The sequence below is a fragment of the Macrobrachium nipponense genome, chromosome 38 (genome assembly GCF_015104395.2).
Source record: "Macrobrachium nipponense isolate FS-2020 chromosome 38, ASM1510439v2, whole genome shotgun sequence".
In the NCBI taxonomy this organism is placed as follows: Eukaryota; Metazoa; Arthropoda; class Malacostraca; order Decapoda; family Palaemonidae; genus Macrobrachium; species Macrobrachium nipponense.
Genome location: NC_061098.1, coordinates 39,749,979 through 39,772,478, shown reverse-complemented (window position 1 = coordinate 39,772,478; position 22,500 = coordinate 39,749,979). Strand labels below are relative to the sequence as shown.

General features: G+C 38.2%; 2 protein-coding genes across 2 annotated transcripts in view; one reads left to right on the top strand and one right to left on the bottom strand.

Annotated features, from left to right (window-relative positions):
- Positions 1 to 22,500, bottom strand: part of LOC135209797 (putative neural-cadherin 2) — a 331,667-nt gene that overhangs the window by 92,804 nt on the left and 216,363 nt on the right.
- Positions 16,875 to 22,500, top strand: part of LOC135209481 (cubilin-like) — a 6,534-nt gene continuing 908 nt past the window's right edge. The window contains exons 1-5 of the mRNA XM_064242136.1: positions 16,875 to 17,043; positions 18,207 to 18,393; positions 19,862 to 20,069; positions 21,526 to 21,653; positions 22,289 to 22,457. Of these exons, the coding sequence (XP_064098206.1) occupies positions 16,933 to 17,043; positions 18,207 to 18,393; positions 19,862 to 20,069; positions 21,526 to 21,653; positions 22,289 to 22,457 (803 nt within the window). The 5' untranslated portion in view covers positions 16,875 to 16,932. The remainder of the gene's footprint in view (positions 17,044 to 18,206; positions 18,394 to 19,861; positions 20,070 to 21,525; positions 21,654 to 22,288; positions 22,458 to 22,500) is intronic.

Below are 22,500 nucleotides of genomic sequence, written 5' to 3'. Positions count from 1 at the left end.
TATATATATATATATATATATATAGATAGAATATATATATAGATATATATATATATGAATGGCAATATAAGATGTAAATGTGTGACAGGACTTTCAGACAAAATTTAATATCGTGTAATTTATAGTCACTGTGTCGAAAGTGCCAAATAGAGCACTTTTTAATTAGATGCTAATATTTACAACTTGTCTGGAAAACACATTGGCTGAACATATTCCATTCGTTTTTTTTTCTTTATTTTTTTAAGAGAAAGCATCAGTATAAAGAGAGAAGAATCAGTTTGAATTAGAAGTGATTTGTTTGTACAATGTATAATTCTGACAAGTGTATATTTGGGCATGGCGTTATAAATGCCTAATAGCTTAAAAACATCCCTGAAAGAGTTATTCTTCCAGGTGTCACTAGCATCTCATATTTGGGGTCCTGACTCATGAACCACTTCGACCTAATGTTTAATGTCAGATACTATATCGTTAATTGCTTTTGAATTCCGGCTAACTAATCTTTGATTGCTGGGTTTATTGAGCTAAATGTCACTCAAAGACTAATAATTAAACCGATTTGACAGATAGATATTTCAAAATACGAGTTTAAAATGTTCACTTTCACGAATGCTTTCCTGAAGACTTATTCCATAGACCCACATTCAAATATGATAGGCATTCATATGTTTTGATATGATTGATAAGTTGAGATTTTTATGTCTTGTTTACAAGGATTGCTGCAATCGCTCCATTAATTTTATATAGTCTTCTCTAGTTTCCTTATCAAGTATTTCTCGGTGTTGGTCATACTGGCAAGCAACGTGCCAAAGAGGATTGTCAAATCCGGTAGAGTCATTCTGGATATTCTTTATTTCTACTTCTATTTCTCTCTCTCTCTCTCTCTCTCTCTCTCTCTCTCTCTCTCTCTCTCTCTCTCTCTCTCTCTCAGTTTCACCCAGATCTGTCAGGGTATTATCACAGCGATGGTTGCTGTGGGCCTGAATCTTGTTGGTTGTTGTTGTTGTTTGAGATTAAGCTGGCCTTATGCCAGCACGGGCTCTTGCTCATAGAGCAGCCCTAGGTCATATTGAATATTTTGCTGGTGGAAAGGCGAATTTTAAGGATATGATGGGAGCCTTTATTATGATATCAATGGAATATGCAAGTGAAATTGTAGGATTTTCAAAGGTGGAATGAAATGTGAACAGGTAAGGTTAAAAACCCCTTTAAGCCCTAAGGTACCATCAGTAGGAGAAATAGATCGATCGTTGCCAATCCTGGCGAGCCAGAGATAGCCAGTATGGAAATAAAAAATCTTATCGTCGTAGAAAAACGGAAAAAAGGAATAACTCCATTGAGTTCAAGCACTATTTTTCATTACCCGAAGATACAAAAAAAAAAGGAAAAAAAAAAAAACTATCATTAGTGGTAGAGATCGATGATGGAAAATCGAAAAATTATCAGCTTAACAAACAGTAAAAGAAAATTTAGCAACAGCTTAAGCAGTAGTTTGAGTGACAGTTTAAAAATTCGGTTTTCAGACGTGAGGCGGCCGAAGGCGGAGGGGAAAGGAAAGTTTATAAGTGGTAGAAACAGTAGTTAATTGCCAACCAAGTAGTTAACATCTAACAGGCGGTGGAGTTCTGTAGGGATACTTCGTTTCTGATAGTTGTTCTTCATATCTAATATTACAGTAAAGGGCTCTATATATAAATCCATAGAACTCATCGTAGGTTAGCAGGAACTTACTGATATTGAACTCTCCCACAAGAATGACGTCGGTCTGAGTGTGTCCATCAGCAGTCATGGTTTTAATGTCCCTCCGTGGGACTGTCACCTCTTCTGTTTGAGTTCCTGCTTCGTCATGCGAAACAGGAGCTGCTGACGGTGTCTCGGTTTGCATGTCCTCTTCAGTTGGCGATTCTTCGGTCTGGGTTCCTGTTAAACTCGTAAAACAGGAACTACTGGTGATGTTGGGGTGGGGAAATGAACTTAGGGGTAGGGAAGAACATTCAGGGGTCGGAGGGGTATTTTCAGGAGGAGACTGGGGAGCAGGAGGTTGGTAGTGAGGAAAGGATGAGGGGTTGGGAATGTAGTGCCAGGGTTTAGGAGGTTGTGAGGTGGAAGGTTGAGGAGTTTGTGGTGGAGGAGGCAGATTCGTTCTGGGATTTAATCTGGGGTTGATCAGAGGTCTCCTAGGCGGCGATGTCACCCTCGAGGTCTTGCAGGTGGAGGAGGGATGCCCTCCATGATCCAAATCTTTTGAAGTCTGACAGGACATCCATTGAACCAAGCTTGATGTTACTGGTCGTAGTTGGGACATCAGGCAACTGTGTGGCCTTTATCCTTGTACTTCTGTAAACAAACTTCAGTTTCGTGCTTTAAGGTGCACATTCAGCAGATGTCGTGGGACGTGCACTCGTTCTTGTGTTGGCCGTACCTCTGACACTTGAAGCATCTCAGAGGCTCTGGTATGAAGGCTTCGGTCACGTAAGTACCAAGGATCCCAAGGCTGACCCTGGACAGTAACTGTCCCTTGAAAGTGGCTTCGATCTTGAGCGTTTCTTTACCATTTTTGGCTGTGCATCTCCTGGTAACCATGATGTTGGGCACTTCGAGGACTCGATCAATGGTGATGTATTTGGGGACTTTGCAGATCATCCCTTTGCTGATTTTTGAAGCAGGATCGAGTACAACACACGAGCTTTCATTCTTCAGGAGTTCTAGTCTTTGGAAGTAATGGTGAATTCTCCCCTCAAGTTCGGTCTAGCAGTGAGATTCGCTCCAGGATACTTTTTCTCAAGGGCCAGCACTGCTGCATACGATGTCTGGCTTTCGTTGACAACAGCTCTGAACTTCGCTAATGCTAGGAAAATGCGTAATTATTAGTGTTTGGTGCTGATGTCGAGAGGAGCTGGTTGTTGCTGATAGTTCCAGGTGCTAGAGTCTTCTTCTGTTTCTTTTTCTTCTTCTCTCTGAAGGTTGCGAAGCCTTGGTCATCTTCTGGGGGCGGGTCCTCCCTGGGGTTATCAGGCGAGAGGGGCCTCTTGGAAGCCATAAGTGTCAATAAGCAGAAAAAGTCCAAAAATAATCAAAAGAAATATTATGCAAGACCTGGTATGTGCTGATCTTGTTGGTGAGTCCTTCTCCTTATATAGAGGTCATGCGAGTACTCACAGGTGCTCCTGCAGGACCCAGTGAGAGGTGTCCAGGTTTTAATTGGCTGGTAGCCAGGCAGTGTGAGCGTTGAAAACACTCGAGCCACGCTGATCTTCTCAGGAGGACCACCGATGAGAGGACCACCAGCAGGAGGACCACCAGCAGGAGGACCACCAGCAGGAAGACCACCAGGAGCACCCACCTGCAAGAGGAGGACATGCGCAAGTGAGTCAGGGTATCATGTATTAACGTAATTGGCATTGCTTTTGCTTTATTATTATCTCAGCCTTGTTACTGCTTTTGTTATGTTTTGTTGTATATAAAATTAGCGTAAGGAAATTAGTTTTTAAGGTTTTAGTTTTAAGCTTTACTTTGGTCTCGGCTGAACGTCAAGCGAACTGCTTGTTAAACCTCCTCCCCGCTTGTTAAATGTTTGTGAGCATCTTATTAATGCTAGTTTTTTTTGTTTATCTTTTGAGTGGTTGGTGAAAAGGACACCAGTGAGGATATTGGAGGGGCGCGACTTTTTCCCGACAACAGTTCGGGCTCGCTATTCTCCCCGCATAGTTGTGCAGCTGGCATATTTTTCTTAATCGTCCTTCGAAGGATTTGTCGTCGTCAGTATTGAAGGCGCAGGGGCATTTCTGCCATCTGCGGTGACTTTCCCCCTTACTGTGTGTACTGTCCTGCGGGCTCTGATATCGGCGCTGGATCCCGACAGAGTGGACGTGGGAGGGACATCACTGTGTTTGCCTACGACGTCCTTCTGAGCTGCAGCGGTGGGGGCATTGAGGCCCGTGAAGGTGCAAGTAGGGCGGGTTGCTACCAGGTAGGGAATTTCCCTTGTGTTTTTGGTCGGGAGCACGACAGACTCCTTCCCCATGGTATTGGTGACCTGTGTAGCTGCACGCCCTTCAGATAGCTGAGTATTGGCCTGGTACGTGGCATTGTCCCAGAGAGTGTAAGAGATCACGGCTCCCCTATATTTCGGCCTACAGCAAGGCAACTGTTTATTCTGAATCATTTGGGAATCATTCATCCCTTATTCAGTGTGAGAAGCTCTTTGCGTACATTTTTATATTTATATATATATATGCCAATCTGTGTATATCTTGCCACGAGTGATGCTGTAATTTTCATTATTTCTTGTGTATTATCTATTAATATGTTTGATATTTTTTATATTTAAGATTTAGTTTATATTTGTAGGTAGGAGAATTAAGTTTTCCCCCTGTTGGTCTCTTACTTCTTTCCTCTCTGTTTAGTTATAGGTATTGGTTTATATTTATGTTGATGTTGGGCCCATTTTGCTAATTTATGCAGTATATTTCTCTATTTTCTGTCTAGGGTTTAGTGTTAGTGTTTAGGAACTCCTAAGGGAGTAGTAAGGACTAAGTTGTGTCCTGTATAGTCACAAGGCTGACGTTATTATTCTTTTGTTTTTTTTTTTGTTAATAAATATTGTTGAGTTTTCCTGTGTGTTTTTGTCTCCGCTGACTGAATTTATCTGGATACTTGGTAAGATCACTGCCCTCTCTATTCTTATGCAAAAGAACTTGCACCCCGGCCCAACAAGGGTCATAACACAGGGGCATGACACGCAAGCTCGCAGATCTCAACGGTGGGAAGATACATATCCAAGAGAAGACCCAGAGATCTATAAACCTCACTGAATACAGACCGACCCCCGAGCAAGACATCCTACTCAACCTCGGCTTCAACTGTCACTTCACGGCTAAACCTTAAAAACACGAAAAGTGTATGGAGATAGAACTGCTCCTCTACTCCATACAGCAGTTAGAGGCCAAGAAAATCCTTAAGACCAGCCCTGACGGACAGAGGGAACTACACCAGCATGATATTTACCAAGGAGTTGAAAGATGCCAGAGCAGATCTAAAAAAGAATGAGGATATTACGATACACTGTGCAGATAAAACGGCAGCTTTCGAACTTACCATAACAGAGGAATATTTTGAGAAGTTGGATGGCATGTTAGCAGACACCTCTAAATTCGAAAGATTGACGAGAAACCCTACTGGAGACATTAAGCAAGTGAACGCCACAACAAATGCTACTCATCTCCTGTCCATCCAAGGAGACTACAGCTTGTGGTATCTTTATGGTAATGTAAAGACACATAAGACCAGTAACCCCTTACACCCTAAGGTCTATCATCAGCCAGACACCCGCCCCAACCTATACCTTGCCTGAACAAAATTCTGATGCCATATAACCCCTCCGAGTATTGATTTACTTTGTCGACGGAGTTCTTGCAGAAAATCCAGGATTCCCCTGGCGATGGTACGATGGCATCCCTCGACGTGGCATCACTGTTTACTAATGCCCCCATCGACGAAACCATAGATTTGAAATTGGAGAAGGTCTATAGGAACCGCAACATGGAACCTCTGAACATCCCAGAACAATCCCACAAGACACTGCTAGACATCTGTACGAAGAGAGCCCCCTTCACCACCCACAGAGGACAGATGTACTGCCAAAAAGACGGCGTGGTGATTGTTATCAGAACCTTTGAGGATGTAGCTGTGGATTTATTTTCACACGTAGGTAAGGATTTTTTAATCTACTGTTTTTGTCACTCAGGCTGACCACAAACTGGGGCTTATGGCAGCAGTGCACAAATTAATGGCACGTCTCAAATGCTTTGACAATATCCATACTGCATTTAGTCCATATTATCCACAGTCTATTGGCCATACTGAGGCGTCTGGGGAGAATGTTAAATATTTATTTATGAAAACTACTATTACTGACAATTTGGACAACCAAGACTTTGACAGTGGCTTTTTGTACATTCGCAACACATCTCACCCAGGTGTACCTAGTACATTCTGCAGGGTAAATTATTTTTGGTGATCCACTTAGGTCAGTAGTGCCTACCCTTCATCTCTCATTTGCACCCGATGACGATACGCTGTAGATGAACAAGATACTCGGCAGATTTCGGCCAAGGGAAAAGTAGGAAAATAGCTTCGGTGGGATCAAGAAGATCCTTATCCAGTTTTTCTTGTCATATAAAGTAGATGAAACTGAAACTGGGTGAATAAATTTACTTTAAAAGCCACGAATAAGAATTAAGCAAATTATTACAGGGAGTATTCCTCTGTGGTGAGCTGGAACCAGTCATTGTAGTTAGGTAACAATGCAGATAATTGGTGTGAGTTGGGTAGTTGGTGGGAAGTCCCTGTTCATCAGCCGGCACCAGGACTTTTTCTTTCGGCATCAAGGACAAAGTAGGTTGGTTTAAGTAGGAAATATGATAATAGGCTCTAGTTTGTACACTTATGAAAAATACTAAATACTGGAAAAAATCTGTTAGTTCCTCCTACGGAAATACAAACCATCGATTCCAAAGCTTGATATGTAATCCTGTGGGGAATCATGATAGAGCCACTTCTATAATGTAGAAACTTTGTAACTGGAATTCTCTAGGTCTTTTTAATGTATCCAAGATTGTAAAGTCTCCTCTCTCTCTCTCTCTCGTATATTCTCATCTACTCTCATCTCTCTTCGTCTCTGCTCACTCTCTCACTTCTCAAGTTTAATTCACGTTGGATAATAACCCACGGCAAAACTTCCCGAGAAAGGACCTTGAAAAGTAATACACACTTTACCATTCATATCGTAAACTTTATAAGCGATAATTTCATCAAGTAGGAACCGATATAATCAAATGCAATATGCCCCCTGAGCTTTCATCCAGTTTTAACGGATACTCAGATGGTTCAGCAATTCTTAAACTTTAAACAGAAATTGCTAAATGGCCTGCATTTTTTGTGCTATGAATTAAGCTATGACCATATGAGATGTTTACCAGGTGAGTACCCTGCAATATAGCATTAATTTACCCAAATCCTGTCTCTGCCTTTTTCTCAAGTTTAAAATCTTATAGGTATCCTTTTCTCCTTCTCTTCTTCCTAATCTTTCATTCAACTGTTCTGCAGCCCTTCCAGTAACCATACCTACCGTCCTTCTCTCATCTCTTTCCTATACCGTTCCTCTGGACCCTGTGCAGGCCTTACTGTCCAGTCCTTAAAGGTACACAGAGGCTATGGGTTTGGAATTAGAAATAAAGATGGGGATTATATATTGGAGATGGCTCAGAGTTTTGAATTGGCAGGTATGAACACAGTTCCAGAAATTGGTTAAGTACTTGATAACTTATGAAAGTGGAGGAATGCAAAGCCAAATAGATTGTATCCTGGTTAGAGGAGCCGACAAAAGCAATGTGACGAACTGCAAAGTGATCTTAGGAGAAGCATGTGTTAAACAACATAGGTTGGTGGTGATGGATTTGAAAGTGAGAGGTAGGAAACCCAAAAAGAAAGAGATCTAGAATTAAAATTTGGGACCTTAAAGGAGAAAAGGGGAGCAATTTAGGACTGTGAGAGATGGCTGGAAGGGGTGAACATAGAATTTGGACAGGGTTACAGAGTGGAAAATATCTGGGCAGACATTGAGAGAAATATGGGTGGCGGAAGCAGAAGAACAGATGGCTGGAAAAGGGGGGAATAGGTGAGAAGAGCCAGTGGATGTGGAGTGTCGAGAGGAGAAAAGTGGTTGTGAAATGGAGAGGAGCACGATTCAATTAAAAGAAAATCAAAAGCGTTTAAGGATTGGACAGTAAGGCCTGCATAGGGTGCAGACGAACGGTATAGAGAATAGGAAAGAGATGAGAGAAGGACGGTAGGTATGGCTATTGGAAGGGCCGCAGAACAGTTGAATGAAAGATTAGGAAGAAGAGAAGGAGAAAAGGATACCTATAAGATTTTAAACTTGAGAAAAAGGCAGAGATAGGATTTGGGTAAATTAATGCTATATTGCAGGGTACTCTCCTGGTAAACATCTCATATGGTCATAGCTTAATTCATAGCACAAAAAAATGCAGGCCATTGAGCAATCTCTGTTTAAAGTTTAAGAATTGTTGAACCTTCCGAGTATCCGTGAAAACTGGATGAAAAGCTCAGGGGGCATATTGCATTTGATGATATCTGTTCCTACTTGATGAAATGATCACTTATAAAGTTTACGATATGAATGGTAAAGTGTGTATTATTTTTCATGGTCCTTTCTCGGGAAGTTTTGCCGTGGGTTATTATCCGACGTGAATTAAACTGAGAGAGAGAGAGAGAGAGAGAGAGAGAGAGAGAGAGAGAGAGAGAGAGAGAGAGAGAGAGAGAGAGAGAGAGAGAGGAGAATTTACAATCTTAGATACATTAAAAAGGCCTAGAGAATTCCAGTTACAAAGTGACTACATTACAGAAGTGGCTCTATCGTGCTTCCCTACAGAATTACATTTCAGGCTTTAGAATTCTTTTACTTCTGTTTTCCGTACAGAATCTCACAGGACCTCTCTCCTAAGAGGAAAGTCTCCTCCATAAAAATCGATGGTTTGTATCTCCGTAGGAGGAACTAACAGATTTTTTCAGCAATTAGTATTTTTCCTAGAGCCTATTATCATATTTCCCACTTAAACACACCTACTTTGTCCTTGATGCCGAAAGAAAAAGTCCTGATGCCGTTTGATGAGCAGGGACTTCTCGCCAACTACCCAACTCACACCAATTATCTGCATTGTTACCTAATTTCAATGACCGGTTCCAGCTCACCACAGAGGAATACTCCTTGTAATGATTTGCTTAATTTTTATTCGTGGCTTTTAAAGTAAATTTATTCACCAAGTTTCAGTTTCATCTACTTTATATGACAAGAAAAACTGGTTAAGGATCTTTTCGATCCCACCGAATCTATTTTCCTATTTTTCCTTTGGCCGAAATCTGCCGAGTATCTTGCTCATCTACAGCGTATCGTCATTGGGTACAAATGAGCGATAAAGGGTAGGCACTACTGACCTAAGTGGATCACCAAAAATAATTTACCCTGCAGAATGTACTAGGTACACCTGGGTGAGGTGTGGTTCGAATCTACAAAAGGCCTCCGTCAAAGTCAAAGTCTTGGTCGTCCAAATTGTCATTGGCAGTAGTTTTCATAAGTAAAATATTTAACATACTTCCCAGATGAAAAGACTGTTGAAGATATGGACTAAATGCAGTATGCATAATGTCAAGGCATTTGAGACGTGCCTTTAATCCGTGACTTGGAAATTGAGGTCCTCCACCCGACTGTAGCCTAACAGGAATTGCAACATTTCAGAAGCACTTGCAAAGTAACAGTAGTCCCCAGACACGTTGCACGTCTTCCATAAGCTCCAGTTTGTGGTCAGACTGAGAGGCAATAACAGTAGATTAAAAATTCCTTGCCTACGTGTGAAAATAAATCCACAGCTACATCCTTAAAGGTTCTTGAAGGGGGTGGCTCTGATAACAATGGTTCCTGAGGGGGGGATGAAAACATCCTTTGACAAGCTTCACGTGCATTAATTGAATTTTTGTATGTCACTTAAGATACTTGGCAACCACAAAGTTTGCCAAGTTCATCTTTAGTACCTTCTGTTCCATGGTGGGAATCATGAAGTGTGAGGAGTAGCCAGTGTCCCTTTCGCTTCACAGCAGGCATTAATGCACTTTCTATATTGAGAATGATTCCATTATCAACAGAAAGTCACTCTCATCTTCCAATAGTATATCAGGAATCCCGGGACTTCCCTCTGATTGGAAGAGAACTCTAAAGAAACAGCATTGTAAAAAAGCTGATACATTTCAGCCCCTTAAGCAGCATTATGACTTTCATGAAGAAAGGGTCCAGAATTTATGTCTTGACTGTCAGTGCCATTAAAATCAACGTTATCTCAGTATAGTACTAGTTATTTTCAGTTGCTGTAGACTGCATATTTTCACTGCATACTGCGAGGTGAAAATTGTAATTCTTATGCATCATTTGTTCATGGCAATAAATAACTTTTATGAGTTCTTTCTTTTGAACACATATAAGAGTTCAGTTGCAGGTTAAAGGGACGAATATTGACTTTGAGTATGGAGTGCAATGTATGACACACAAAGATTTTTAAGAAGAGATGGTGTCAAGAAAACATGACAAATATTTTTTATGCATCCCATCATAATAGAGTATTATATATTGCCAGTTTATACTAAAAATTGAAAATTATAATGGATATTAACTCACTAGTGTTTGGCCCCAAACCAAACATATATGTCCATCTGTCTGTTATTTGTTCTCTTATATATTTAATAGTGGTTCAGGAAGGAATAAGACCGGATTATTTGAATTCATGGATTTCGCAGTTAGTGTTGTCAAAGAAATGCGATGTGATTCAGCAATCAAACTCAAAGAGGATAGCCGTCAAGGCAATGTGTTTATAACTTTACTTGCTCAAGAAATGAAACCTGAAAAATGAACTGACTATCCGCTCATGCTGAAGAGCGTTCTGTATATAAAAGAAGATACAAAGATTGATTTCTTTCCTTGATAAATCAGGCCATTTCATAAAAATCTGAACTTAACACTCATATCCAAACATATGGTGACCTATCATTTAAATGTGCGTCAGTGCAATAATTCTTCAGGAAAGCATTCATGAAAATGAACTTTTAAATTCGTATTTTGAAATAACTATCTGTCAAATCAGTTTAATTAGTAGTCTTCTAGTGACATTTAGTTCAATAAAACTAGTGATCAAAGAGATTAGTTAGCCTGAATTCAAAAGCAATTGACGATATAGTATCTGATATTTGAAATTACTTTTTGAAAGGTCGAACCGGTTCATGAGTCAGGACCCCAAATATGGGATGCTAGTGACACCTGACAGAATAACTCTTTCAAGGATACTTTTAAGCTATAAGGCATTCATAACGCCTTGCCAGAATATACACTTGTCAGAATTATACATTGTTCAAACAAAGGACTTCTACTTCACACTGATTTTTCTCTCTTTATACTGATGATTTGTCTTAAAAAAAAAACACACACATGGAATGGGCTTAGCCTAATGTGTTTTCCTGACAAGTAGATATTTGCATCTAAGTAAAAACCGCTCTATTTGGCACTTTCTACACTGTGAATATGCATTAAACAATATCAAATGTTGTCTGAAAGTCATTTACAGCTTACATTGCCATTCTTATATATATATATATATATATATATATATATATATATATATATATATATATATATATATAGATATATATATACATATATCTATATATATATAATATATATATATATATATATATATATATATATATATATATATAATATATATATAAAGGTAATGCTACGGAGGACAACGAAAACACGAGAACTGCCAAGAGCTTTCGGTCTTAACGAATCTTTACTTAAGGCAAGACTGATCAGAACAGAGAAAAACACAGTACAAGTAGGTAAAGTATACAATCGGACATTACAGGATTAACATAAGGTCCGATTCACTTTAAAGAAACGAAAAAAAAAAAAATGCCCGTGGACTAGATTAAAGATTTTAAAAGCAGCAACCCACACGTGGTCACAGGTAATTTAGTCAGAAAACAATGCATTTTGAAAACAAAGAGGCATATACGACCGGACAGTACAGATTTAGTAAAACCCCGAAGATTAGATTAAGGATTTAGGAGCGGTGCAGTCAGAACCACATTGGTCAAAGGCAATTATTTCGAAAAAACGATACACTTTGTATTAGTAACAGGAAATTTACAAAAATGTTCAAACTAGGAGTAAGCAACGAACATAGGATATGAATATAACCAGCCAGAGAGAGAGAGAGAGAGAGAGAGAGAGAGAGAGAGAGAGAGAGAGAGAGATAACTAAAAATATGTGGGACTAGTTAATTAGTAGTTAATTAATTTATTTTAAAGTCCTTCATAAACAGTTTACAAATATATGGGTCAAAATGGCACAATTCCAGACTAAGATTTAGGGTGTTTTTATTAGTGATTTGTATAATTGCTGATTCCAGTAAATTTCTTGAAACATAATCATTAGACCTAGCAATTACAGAGCTCTCGCCCCAATTAATACAATGAGATTTTTCGCTCAGATGGAGAAATAGTGTGTTCGAAGTTTGGGCTGTTCTAACTGAATACATATGCTGCTTAATTCGTACATCTAAATTTTTCTTGATTAACCAATGTGCAATCCTTACAAGGAATTTTGTAAATGATGATGTTTATGATAAGGAACTATTCTTAATTAGCATACCTTTAATAGTATTGGTATAAGAGAACACAACATTTGAATATTGATTTTATGGTTTCAAATCCACGAAAGTAAGGTAAGCTAAGTACATTTTTAGGGGTTTCTTTTTCATTGTTAACACTATAAAGCTTTTTGAGCTTTTTGATAACATAACATATGAGGTGGGTAGCAGAGATAATTTCTTATCTTTTTTATGCATTCTATTTCTTGGTCAAGATATTGTGGACTCATAATCCACAATCACCTAGGAACATAGAAGAAAAAAACTGAAATTCTAATATTAAGATGGTGCCCAGAATAAAAATGTATATATGTTAAATTATTTGTGGGTTTCCTATAAATACTGAATTTACATTGGAAAGATTCTCTATATATTAATATATCTAGGAAAGGGATGAAATTGTTATTTTCAGTTTCAACAGTGAATTTTATGGATGGCACTAAATTATTCAATTTAGACAATAAATCTTTTACAACGATACCAACAGATCTCATCTACATATCTGAACCATTTTAAGGGAACAAGTGTGATATTCGGGAGGTGCTGTCTTTCAAAAAAATTCCATATATAAGTTTGAAAGGAGAGGTGATAAGGGGTTACCCATGGCCATATCAAATATTTGTTGGTAATATCCTCCATTGAAAGTAAATCCGCAGTCACAAATACACAACTTAATGAAGTTGTGTGAATAACAGACATAGGTAATACATGCAATACAAGTTCATTACTTAAATATTCTAGCACAGAATCAATAGGGACTTTTGTGAACAAAGAACATACATCAAAACTGACAAAGATATCACTAGGGTTTAATACAATGTTATTTAGTTTTTCCACAAGATCAAGAGAATTCCAGATGTGTGAATTAGATACAGTTCCAAGTAGCGGCGATAACAATTTAGTGATATATTTAGATAGTTTATAAGCAATTGATACTACACTACTGATAATTAGCCACACATAGTTGTTTTCCTTTTGAATTTTAACTAGGCCATATAAATAAGGTAATGAGGGACACCTTACAGTTAATTTACACAACAATTCTTTTTTATCTTTAAGAATTTGCTTCACAGTGATAAGGCTTTTATTACTTTGTCCAACGGATTTTTTGTGAGTTTTTTTGTTAGTTGTTTCATCTTCGAGTAAAGTATGCGTCCGTGCTATGTAGTCAATTTTGTCCAGAACTAGTAAACTATTAGATTTATCGGCCTTAGTAATGTGTGAGCTAGTATCATTCTTCAATTCTTTTCAACTTTTTCTGTAGCGAGCGGGGAAATTATTTTCATGAAATGGCAAATTCCACATCGCTAATGTAAGAGTTACATATAATAATCTGTCCAAAACCTGATGCCAGTATTTTTTCTTTTTTTGAAGATTACCTTCAAGTTCTTCACTCAAAGTTCCAAGCAAGCGCCATTGTTCATACACTAGGCATGAATTATAGTGAATTTGGGATGATTCGTGCCTCTTCATACCCTCACCTATGTGTTTCCAGTCTCAACAGCCATCAATCCATGTATCTTGAAATCTACTCGCTCCTCGATTAGCAAACAACCACGACCTCTCAATTTTCACACCTAATTTGGACACTGCATGATAATATTTTTAAGAGAAAGAACGACCTTCTGCATCCTTTTTGAAAGGGCCATTAGGCTTGCAATGTCCATTTGTAATAAATCGTTTTGTTTGGTCCTTCAAGTTTTGCTCCTTAAAATGTCCTCGGTCGATAGGCCACAACGATGTTATTATGTCAAATGAGAGCTCAGATATTGGGGAAAGAAAACCAGTAATTTTTTGGAAGCTTTGATGCCTTAATTTCATTTTCTTTTTTCTTTTTCCGCTTTTCACTGCCACTAAGATGTTTTTTGGGAGGCATGATATATCCGATTCACTGTAAATAAAAACTATTATTAATTGAGAAAATTATACTCTGTCATCATCTGATATACAAAAATTCGATCGATATCATTGTGACGATATAAATTACATCTTTCTTCAATGCATTGTTCATTCTATTACATTATTTGTATTGTGAGTCAAACATTAATATTACGTTCACAATTCGTAATCAACATAATCTTTCATAAGGTGTATGATCACAATCAGTTGTAGTCCACTTATAAAAGAATATAATGTAAAACAATCACGAAATGCGAAAAACTTCTCCCACCTCTTCCTTTAAATGATCAAAACATACTGGCGGTGACAGGCGGTGACAAGCTCTGGTAACTGGTGTACAAGGAGGCCAGGACTTAGACAGGAACATAACGCGTTCAAGCCAGGATCTCATACGGACCTGTAGTGTACGGACAGTACTACCCCCTATGACCTCCTCTTAAATCATTAGAATTTAACGGTAAGCAGTAGCCTACTTTTTTTTTACGGCCATGGCCCCATATCCCTTGGGTCCCTTGGCCCCCTATCTGTGACTCTACGTCCATGGGCCCCTTTAATCATTATAGGCCCTGGGCCCGTGGCAGTTTGCCACCTCTGCCACCCTATTGTTACGCCTCTGCATACAAGCAAAGTTTTAAAATGTAAACATAACACAAAGAAAGATGCCACAAGCCATCTCTTTCACCTTGTCTTCCCCTGTAGTCCGGGAGCTAGTAGAGATTTGTATTACATCTCGTGTACAAGATATCAGAAAGCTTAACTTTTGTACAGTCAGCATAAAATCTGTGAATGACTAGTCTTAAGTATTGAAAGTGCTACATTAGCCATGGAGGCTAGCTAAAGCACCCCTCAAAATCAGTTTAAAATACATTTGGAAATACTACATTTAAAATCATAAGATATCCATTTTAGTGACAGTCATTGCAGATATGTATTTGTTAAATTGCAACTCTCCGGAAATAGGGTATAAGACTGCTCCAAAAGGGGGACCAAATCCCACATCAATCTCCTCAAGATCTTTCTGATACAGAAATTGTCAGTCTTAAGTGTCCAAGCTGCTGCTAAGGACATTTAAGACGGGCTAGAAGAGGTACTATCGATGACATCGATATCCTTACCTGCTCATGAAATCTGTCACATTTCTGTGTACAATTCTCTCTCAAAACTGATACAATGGATCTGTTAACCATTGTTTCATTCGAAATAATTAAACTGTAGTAGTCTATGTATAAAACAGATTTGAAGAGATAATTTACTTATTAGTGGAAAGGTTGCCACGGATATTGCTATCCATGTTTGTTTGTAAGCTTCTCTTGTAAAATAAAATGTGATTCTTTTCGTATGCTCTTAAATATTTCTTGTAATAACTTTGTAATCAATCTCCTTTGAGACGTAGTACTATAGATAGTGTAAGTACCTTTTTGTCCTTGGGGAGTGCTAATCCTGTAAAGCAATTATCTAACCAACGGAAGTAGTTCGTTTAGAATGTTGCAAATAAACTTAGTTTTAAGTTAGGTTATTAAAAGTTGATCCGATTCTAACTATATTACAGCTGTAATCATGAAGAATACCTATTTTCACTTCCTCAGGGAGTAAGGCTACAAACTGCTTTGTTGTTGTTGTTGTTGTTGGGGTGGGTAGGAATGGTCTATAAAAGCCTAAAAAGGTCAGAAAAAGGGGTTTCGCGTTGAGTTAAAGATACAGGAATTTTAGGATACGATATTTATGATTTATTTTTTAAAATGAAAATGTAAATAATAAATAATGTGCATGTTAAACAGTAAAGAAAAATTATTTCTAATAAAGTACAGTGTACCTATTTATTTTAATTTTCGTTGGTGAAACAACGCTCTATTTGACTGTAGAATTTGTGTTAAAAGTTAGGAATATAATGTTTACAACTTAAGCGTGAGGGGGAATCTTGCTTGCGGCCCGAGTAAGCTGGAGGTAGGATCATGCCTTGTAATTATTTTTCAGAAATCAGCTTTTGACTAGGTTCTTTCACGACCACATCGAAAAATAAATTAAAATCATGACGAACATCACATACGAGACAACAGATGTCATGCCTAATAAATAAGTTTGGCTTCTTGCCATGACTGATAAAAGGAAGAAGAAATAATCATATATGATTTCCTTACAGAAAACAACCATGAAAAGGAAGCAATGAGCCTCAAATCAGCAACAAACGAAATTATCTTTGAAAATAAAGGTGCTCGAGATGCGTGTGTACATTCAAAACGTTCGACTTGAAACCTTGGAAATTCTATTAAAAACTTGCTTCTCACGATCTGACATTTAGAAAAAAAAAAAACAAAAAAACATTACACTAAAATGTGAAAGGTGGAAAAGTGTAAAGACAGTCTGTGGAGCGCTATTAAATTCGTTAGAACCTGTTATGATTAGTTTATTTATGTTCGAACCATCCAATTGCTCGATATGCTATCTTTAAAAAGGCCCTCTAAAAGGTCACAGGCTGAAAAAAAATGGACAAAATATTCCGTGGCGTCATTAAGAGATCCCATTCACGTCATCAGTCATTAAGATATCCCATTCGCGTCATCAGATAATCAAAGCGCTTGCTTTTAGAAACTGAAAGGTCAGGCCAACACATGTGCAGGTCACACCTGGCCATCCGTGACCTTCAAACGTGGAATTCCTCTTCGAGGATATTCAGGGCCTCTATAAAAGAAACGGGTGTCATCACAGTCCACGAAGTGTTCCTGTCCAGAACGCCAGATCTCTCTAGGCAGAACTCACCATGACCCGGATGACGAAGCTACTTTTCTTACCTGGCATATGGCTGCTGCTGCTTCTGGCTGGCACCGAGAGTGCTCCCAAGACGACGACGACGGCGACAGAAGAGCCACCGGTAAGCATTGCAGGGAATTTCTCACTCTGTGTCTTCCGAACGAAACTTGATCCATATTCAGACGCAGAGCTGAGTATTTCCCCCTCGTCAAAGCTTGTTGTTATCACTAGTGTTGTCCGAACGTTTCACTACTAACGTATTCATATTGCCATTTTTCCATTTCGCTCATGAATTGTTAGAAGAACGGTAGCATTTTTTTTATTTTAGTTTTTATTTCGTTGGGAAGTCGTTTGTGGATTTTTAAGGGAACCTGCCCAAAATTTAGACGCCTCGTGAGCGACGAAACTAGATTGGAATTGGTGGAAGATAGGAATGTAACTTTTGGGGAGATGGCACCTTTGGGAATGTGGGATTGGGGTTGGGTTGGACTGCACATCCTTTGGCGAGACTTGCTGTCTCTAAACCACCTTGTTACTTGTCATGTAACTGAACAGCATATGATGAACACTCACGTTCTGTTCAAGGAATTCAGCTCTATTCTCTAACAAGTCCTCTCTTGACAACAGGAGGTTACTTAAACACATAAATACCTCGTAAAACTTGCAGTGTTCCAATACTAGTCAACAATGAGAGCAAACAAGTGCCATCTTGGAATATACATTTATTCATTGACACAAGTGACGATATGTTTGTAAATGATTATGCAAATATTTTACAAACCTGCCAGTGTCTAATGTAAGTGAATTTCATTTTTTTGTGGTTAGTTTTGTCATGTCCTTCTTTATCCTAATTCGTCAATTATAAGTATCAAGATCCGACATGCATTAAGTTAGTTATTAGTTAATTATTGGTCTAAACTCGTCTGAAGCTTTGTTGAGCTCTGTGCTTCAGATTTATGTCTATGACTTAAAAACCTGTTCAACAAAAGACGTCATTCCCTGAATTTCCATTGAAGCTTTTCATACAACTTCCTTTGGAGCACCAAACTATTACCAGGAACTGTCATTGAGCTACAATTTAGCTCTTGGCAAAACTAAGTTTCTTTTTCAGATACTGGCAGAATATTAGGTATTTGAAAATCCAGAGACCTCCTTCCATGATTACGTTCAGTTTCCTTTCTTGTTTAGTCGTACCTTTTCATAGCACAGGGAAAATAATGATTCAAGAATAGTACCATTTTTTTTATATAAATACCTAACAAACTGTATCATTTGATATGACAGGAAAAACACCCAAAGGTTCTGGTCCGCGATGAAGCCACTCTTCCACCAAAGACAACGACGAAATGGCACGAAAAACCTCTGGTCCGAAATGAACCCACTCTTCCACCAAAGACAACGACGAAATGGCACGAAAAACCTCACGAAAAACTTCAACAGCGACAGATAACGAACTGCAGCGTCAACACAGGTAACAGATGTTGGACTTTTCTTTGTCCCTTGAGCTTCAGTTATACACGTTTTTCTTCCATGTCGTCTTAATATCTATGCTTCACTATCATATCGTACAACTATACAACAAAGTCACTCATACCACAAGCTTTAGGCTTCCTTGATTCATTAACACTTGGTCCCTTTGTCTCAAAATTAGCGGCTTTTTTTTTTATTCATTAACACTTGTTCTTTTTTGCCTCAATATTGGTTGGTTTTCTTGATTCATTAACACTTGTTCCCTTTGTCTCGATATTAGTAGTTCCTCTTCTTTATTTCTCGGATCATTGGAAAATAACCTTTAAAGACAACAAATAAGCAGAGAGAGCCTCAAATGAGAAATGAAAGTTTAAACTGGTACGTTAAAAAAACGAAGCCATACTTCGTACATTGTTATACAAAACTATCACATAGCACATGATACTCGGTTAAAGTTCATTTCTTTGTCCTTAAAGTTATATATATTTAAGTCTTAACACTTCACATAATTATCTCTTGAACCCTTGTGCATGGTTTATGACTTGAAATCACTTCAATATTCAATTATTCATTTACTACTTATGGAAACTAGACATCCAAAAAATATAAACAAACATTCCTGCGACATCATTTTTGTCTTCAACAGTCCCTTGATGTACTTTCCATGATAATCATAGTCACAAGTTCACCAGGAGGCTCTTTTTCCTAATCGTATTGAATTTTGAAAGTTGCCATCTTTGTGAACTAATATCTATTTCATGTCCTACATTAAGCCTCCTCCACACGGTTGAGTTTTACCCGACGAACTTTGTTCAATGTGAAGTCAGAAGTGAGAAAAGACAGAACCTTCTCTGCTGTTTCTCCGCTTCTGACGTCACATCGAACAGGGTTCGTCAAGCAAAGTTCGACCGTGTGGACGGGCCTTAAGCATTCACTAAGCATTCACTATACACTATACACGGGCCTTTAAACTTTAAAACCTCTTTTTCACATGCAATTTATTTCAGCCTAACAATTCACAAACACTCTTTTGAAATAGATCAATCCAAAGACAACGATTCGTCTCTTTTCCTTTAAACATTAGAAAGTTAGGACGCCCTCACCTTTCTCCTGTCATCCCATTTCGTAGTTTTTGCGAGTTTATTATACAAGGCATCTTCATTATAACTCACCGTTTGCCAGCAATGTTGACTTAAAAGGGGGTTGAACTTTACAATAATGAAAAAGGAAAGCAATATTCTAAACAAAAAGTTGGCAAATTTCATAATTTTTCTTTAATTTACAAAAGTAGTGCATTATTATGCAAACCTCAATATAGTGAACACAATCTAAAAATGCAGGCTCTGCTCCAACAACTTTCGTTACGTGAAAACAGTGAAAATGAAAACTGATACACAGACATATTAAAAGCATTATTAGATCTCCTCTAACCAAGCACTGTCAACATCAAACAACATATCTTCCATCAGGTCGAATAGTGGCGTCCTCAGGTACAATCGGGATAGGGTCCATTGGAGGAAACTACAACGATAACGAATATTGTGTCTGGGAGATCGAGGTTCCTGAAGGACTGATCATTTGGTTCACATGGGAGTACTTCGAACTAGAGGGTCCAGAGTCTTGGTGCCCTTATGACTACGTTGACATTTCTGATTATGCAACTGGAGACAGCTTGACGTGAGTATATACTATGTGTGTGTACGTTGTTAATATTATCATAAGCGATGGTGCAACCAAGATTGGAAAAGTGTACAAATGGTACAAGACCAAGGGTCCAGTTGCAGAAAATAGTCAAAATGAAGAAGTAAACAAGTAAAAGATTAACTATAAAAGAAAAAGTGTCATGACAAAAGCAACAAACAGGATATTATCGCACAATATTTCAAATAAAGAAAACCCCAGCATAATGGGTTGTAGTAACTCTAATTCTAGGAGAAGTAACTTATTGAAAACAATTCCAACTAAGGATAGTGCCCACGTGCTTTAGGCAGAGTGCGAATAAGGACACATCTTATATAGTAAGTAGAGCTTAGGTAACAAATAAAGAAATGCATGCGATCATTGTGATCTATATAAATTTTGTGTACGATTAGTATATGCCTTAAATCGCTGTTGAAACCTAGACAACATTTGGGTACTGACTGATTTATCATACGCTTATATGAACTAACTCGAGAGATGTTTAAAGTTCAGATGTGTAATGGCAGGAAAGATCTGTGTATTAAAGAGTCTCCTTCAATAAAATCATGTTCTGTCGGTAACTCACTCATTTGTATCGGAAATGGTCTCTTGACACTAATGTGGGGTTAGATCACTGCAGTTCTCTGGGTGAAATTGGAAAACACATTATAGTCTTGATTCTATCCTACTACTGACACTTTTGAACATCTTCTCTCCTACTACTGACACACAACTCCTCGCGATGACACATTTTCGCTTATGTTGATCAAAAACACTTATTTTTCTCAGTAAATGTGCTTCTTAATATGCAAGCATTCAGAGAACTCTACTTCAAATTGCCATGGATGACTAAAGGCACTTTGTAATGAAAGATTATATCTTAGTTTAACCAAACCACTGAGCTGATGAACACCCCTCCTAGGGCTGGCCCGATGGGTTAGATAGTTTTACATGTCTAGGATCCACTTGGTTACTTGGCAGCAGGACTTACAGATTATTGTGTGATCCGAACCACATCCAGGAATAATAAATTCCACTGATTCCTTGTAGCAGAGCAGGGAATCATCCTGTACCCTGAGATAGATAGTCGAGTACTTAACTGACTCGTCCAACTAGGAACTACTTTTGTGATGACCCTTCATACTTATAGTGGAGGTTTTTATTGTGACCACTTTTCTCATTGCATCTCTGTCGTACAACTTTCCTGAATTTCCCTTCAGCATTGACATAAATAATAGTAAAAATCTCAAAGGACACCACAGCCCTTGACTGGGTATACCCCTTAATGGACGGATTAAAGAAAGGTCTGTGCACAAAGAAAATGACATCATTTTTCTTTTCAACAGTTAATTCTCTCATTTTCTTTATGCACATACACGAAGAATACGACACAACCAACTGTTCAAAAGGGAAATGAAAAATAATCTTAAAAATCAAAATTTCTTTATTGCAGTGGAAGGGTTTGTGGCAGCAGCATTCCACGGTCTGTCAGGAGCCGCAGTAACATCGTCAGGGTGACTTTCAACAGCGATTATTCTGTCACGTATCAGGGATTCGGGCTCCGTTTTGAGGCTTCATCGGGTAATTCCATTTTTTTCTATTTGAATGGAGCATTTTATCTAGTAACTTAGGAATCAATCTCGTCTCATATATCTACACCAGTCCCGTGGTACGAAAATTCTGATTACAACAGACATAAAGTTATGACTTGAGGCGCCTCTCATCATACCTGGAGCTGCTGCTTACCTCATGCGACACAAAATAGAAAATAAGGTTGACTCGTGATATGACTGAAAAAACAACAACACAAACATAAAAAAACGAATAACAGTATCTGCACAGTGTCCACAAAGTATTTAGTTTGTTATATTTTTCAGCATAAATCTATTTCTTTGATTTTGACCAAATTCATGAGACTACAAAGTGTAAGATAATACAAAAACGTCGTCCTAAATGTTATACCTATAGATAGCACTGTAGCTGGAGAGTTAGGTTTTATCGTTTTCTGAGACAGATGATTCCATATATGTGTTTGTTTACATGAATGATTAGTTATGGTTCTAATTTCTAGTGGTTACCTTCTACACATCCAGGGATATATTCTATCTACTAAACTATGGCTAATGCATCCAAACTTCAAGGCACACATCTCTATAGACATATTTTAAGTGCAACTTATCCTGAATCAATCTTATTGCCAGCAACAACCGTTTCAGATGTGTATGAAACAACTGAGACCACAACAACAACAACTTGGCTACCTCAGACGAGCTGCAGTGTTGACACAGGTAATTGCTGTGTGACCTCCAGGGGAATCAGCACTGATTGTTTTTTCACTTGCAATTGTCAAACTGGTTACAACGTTCAAATCTTCCGTTATTATTTGTGAGGTCCATATAAATTCTTACTCCTTTGTCCCTCTTCATAC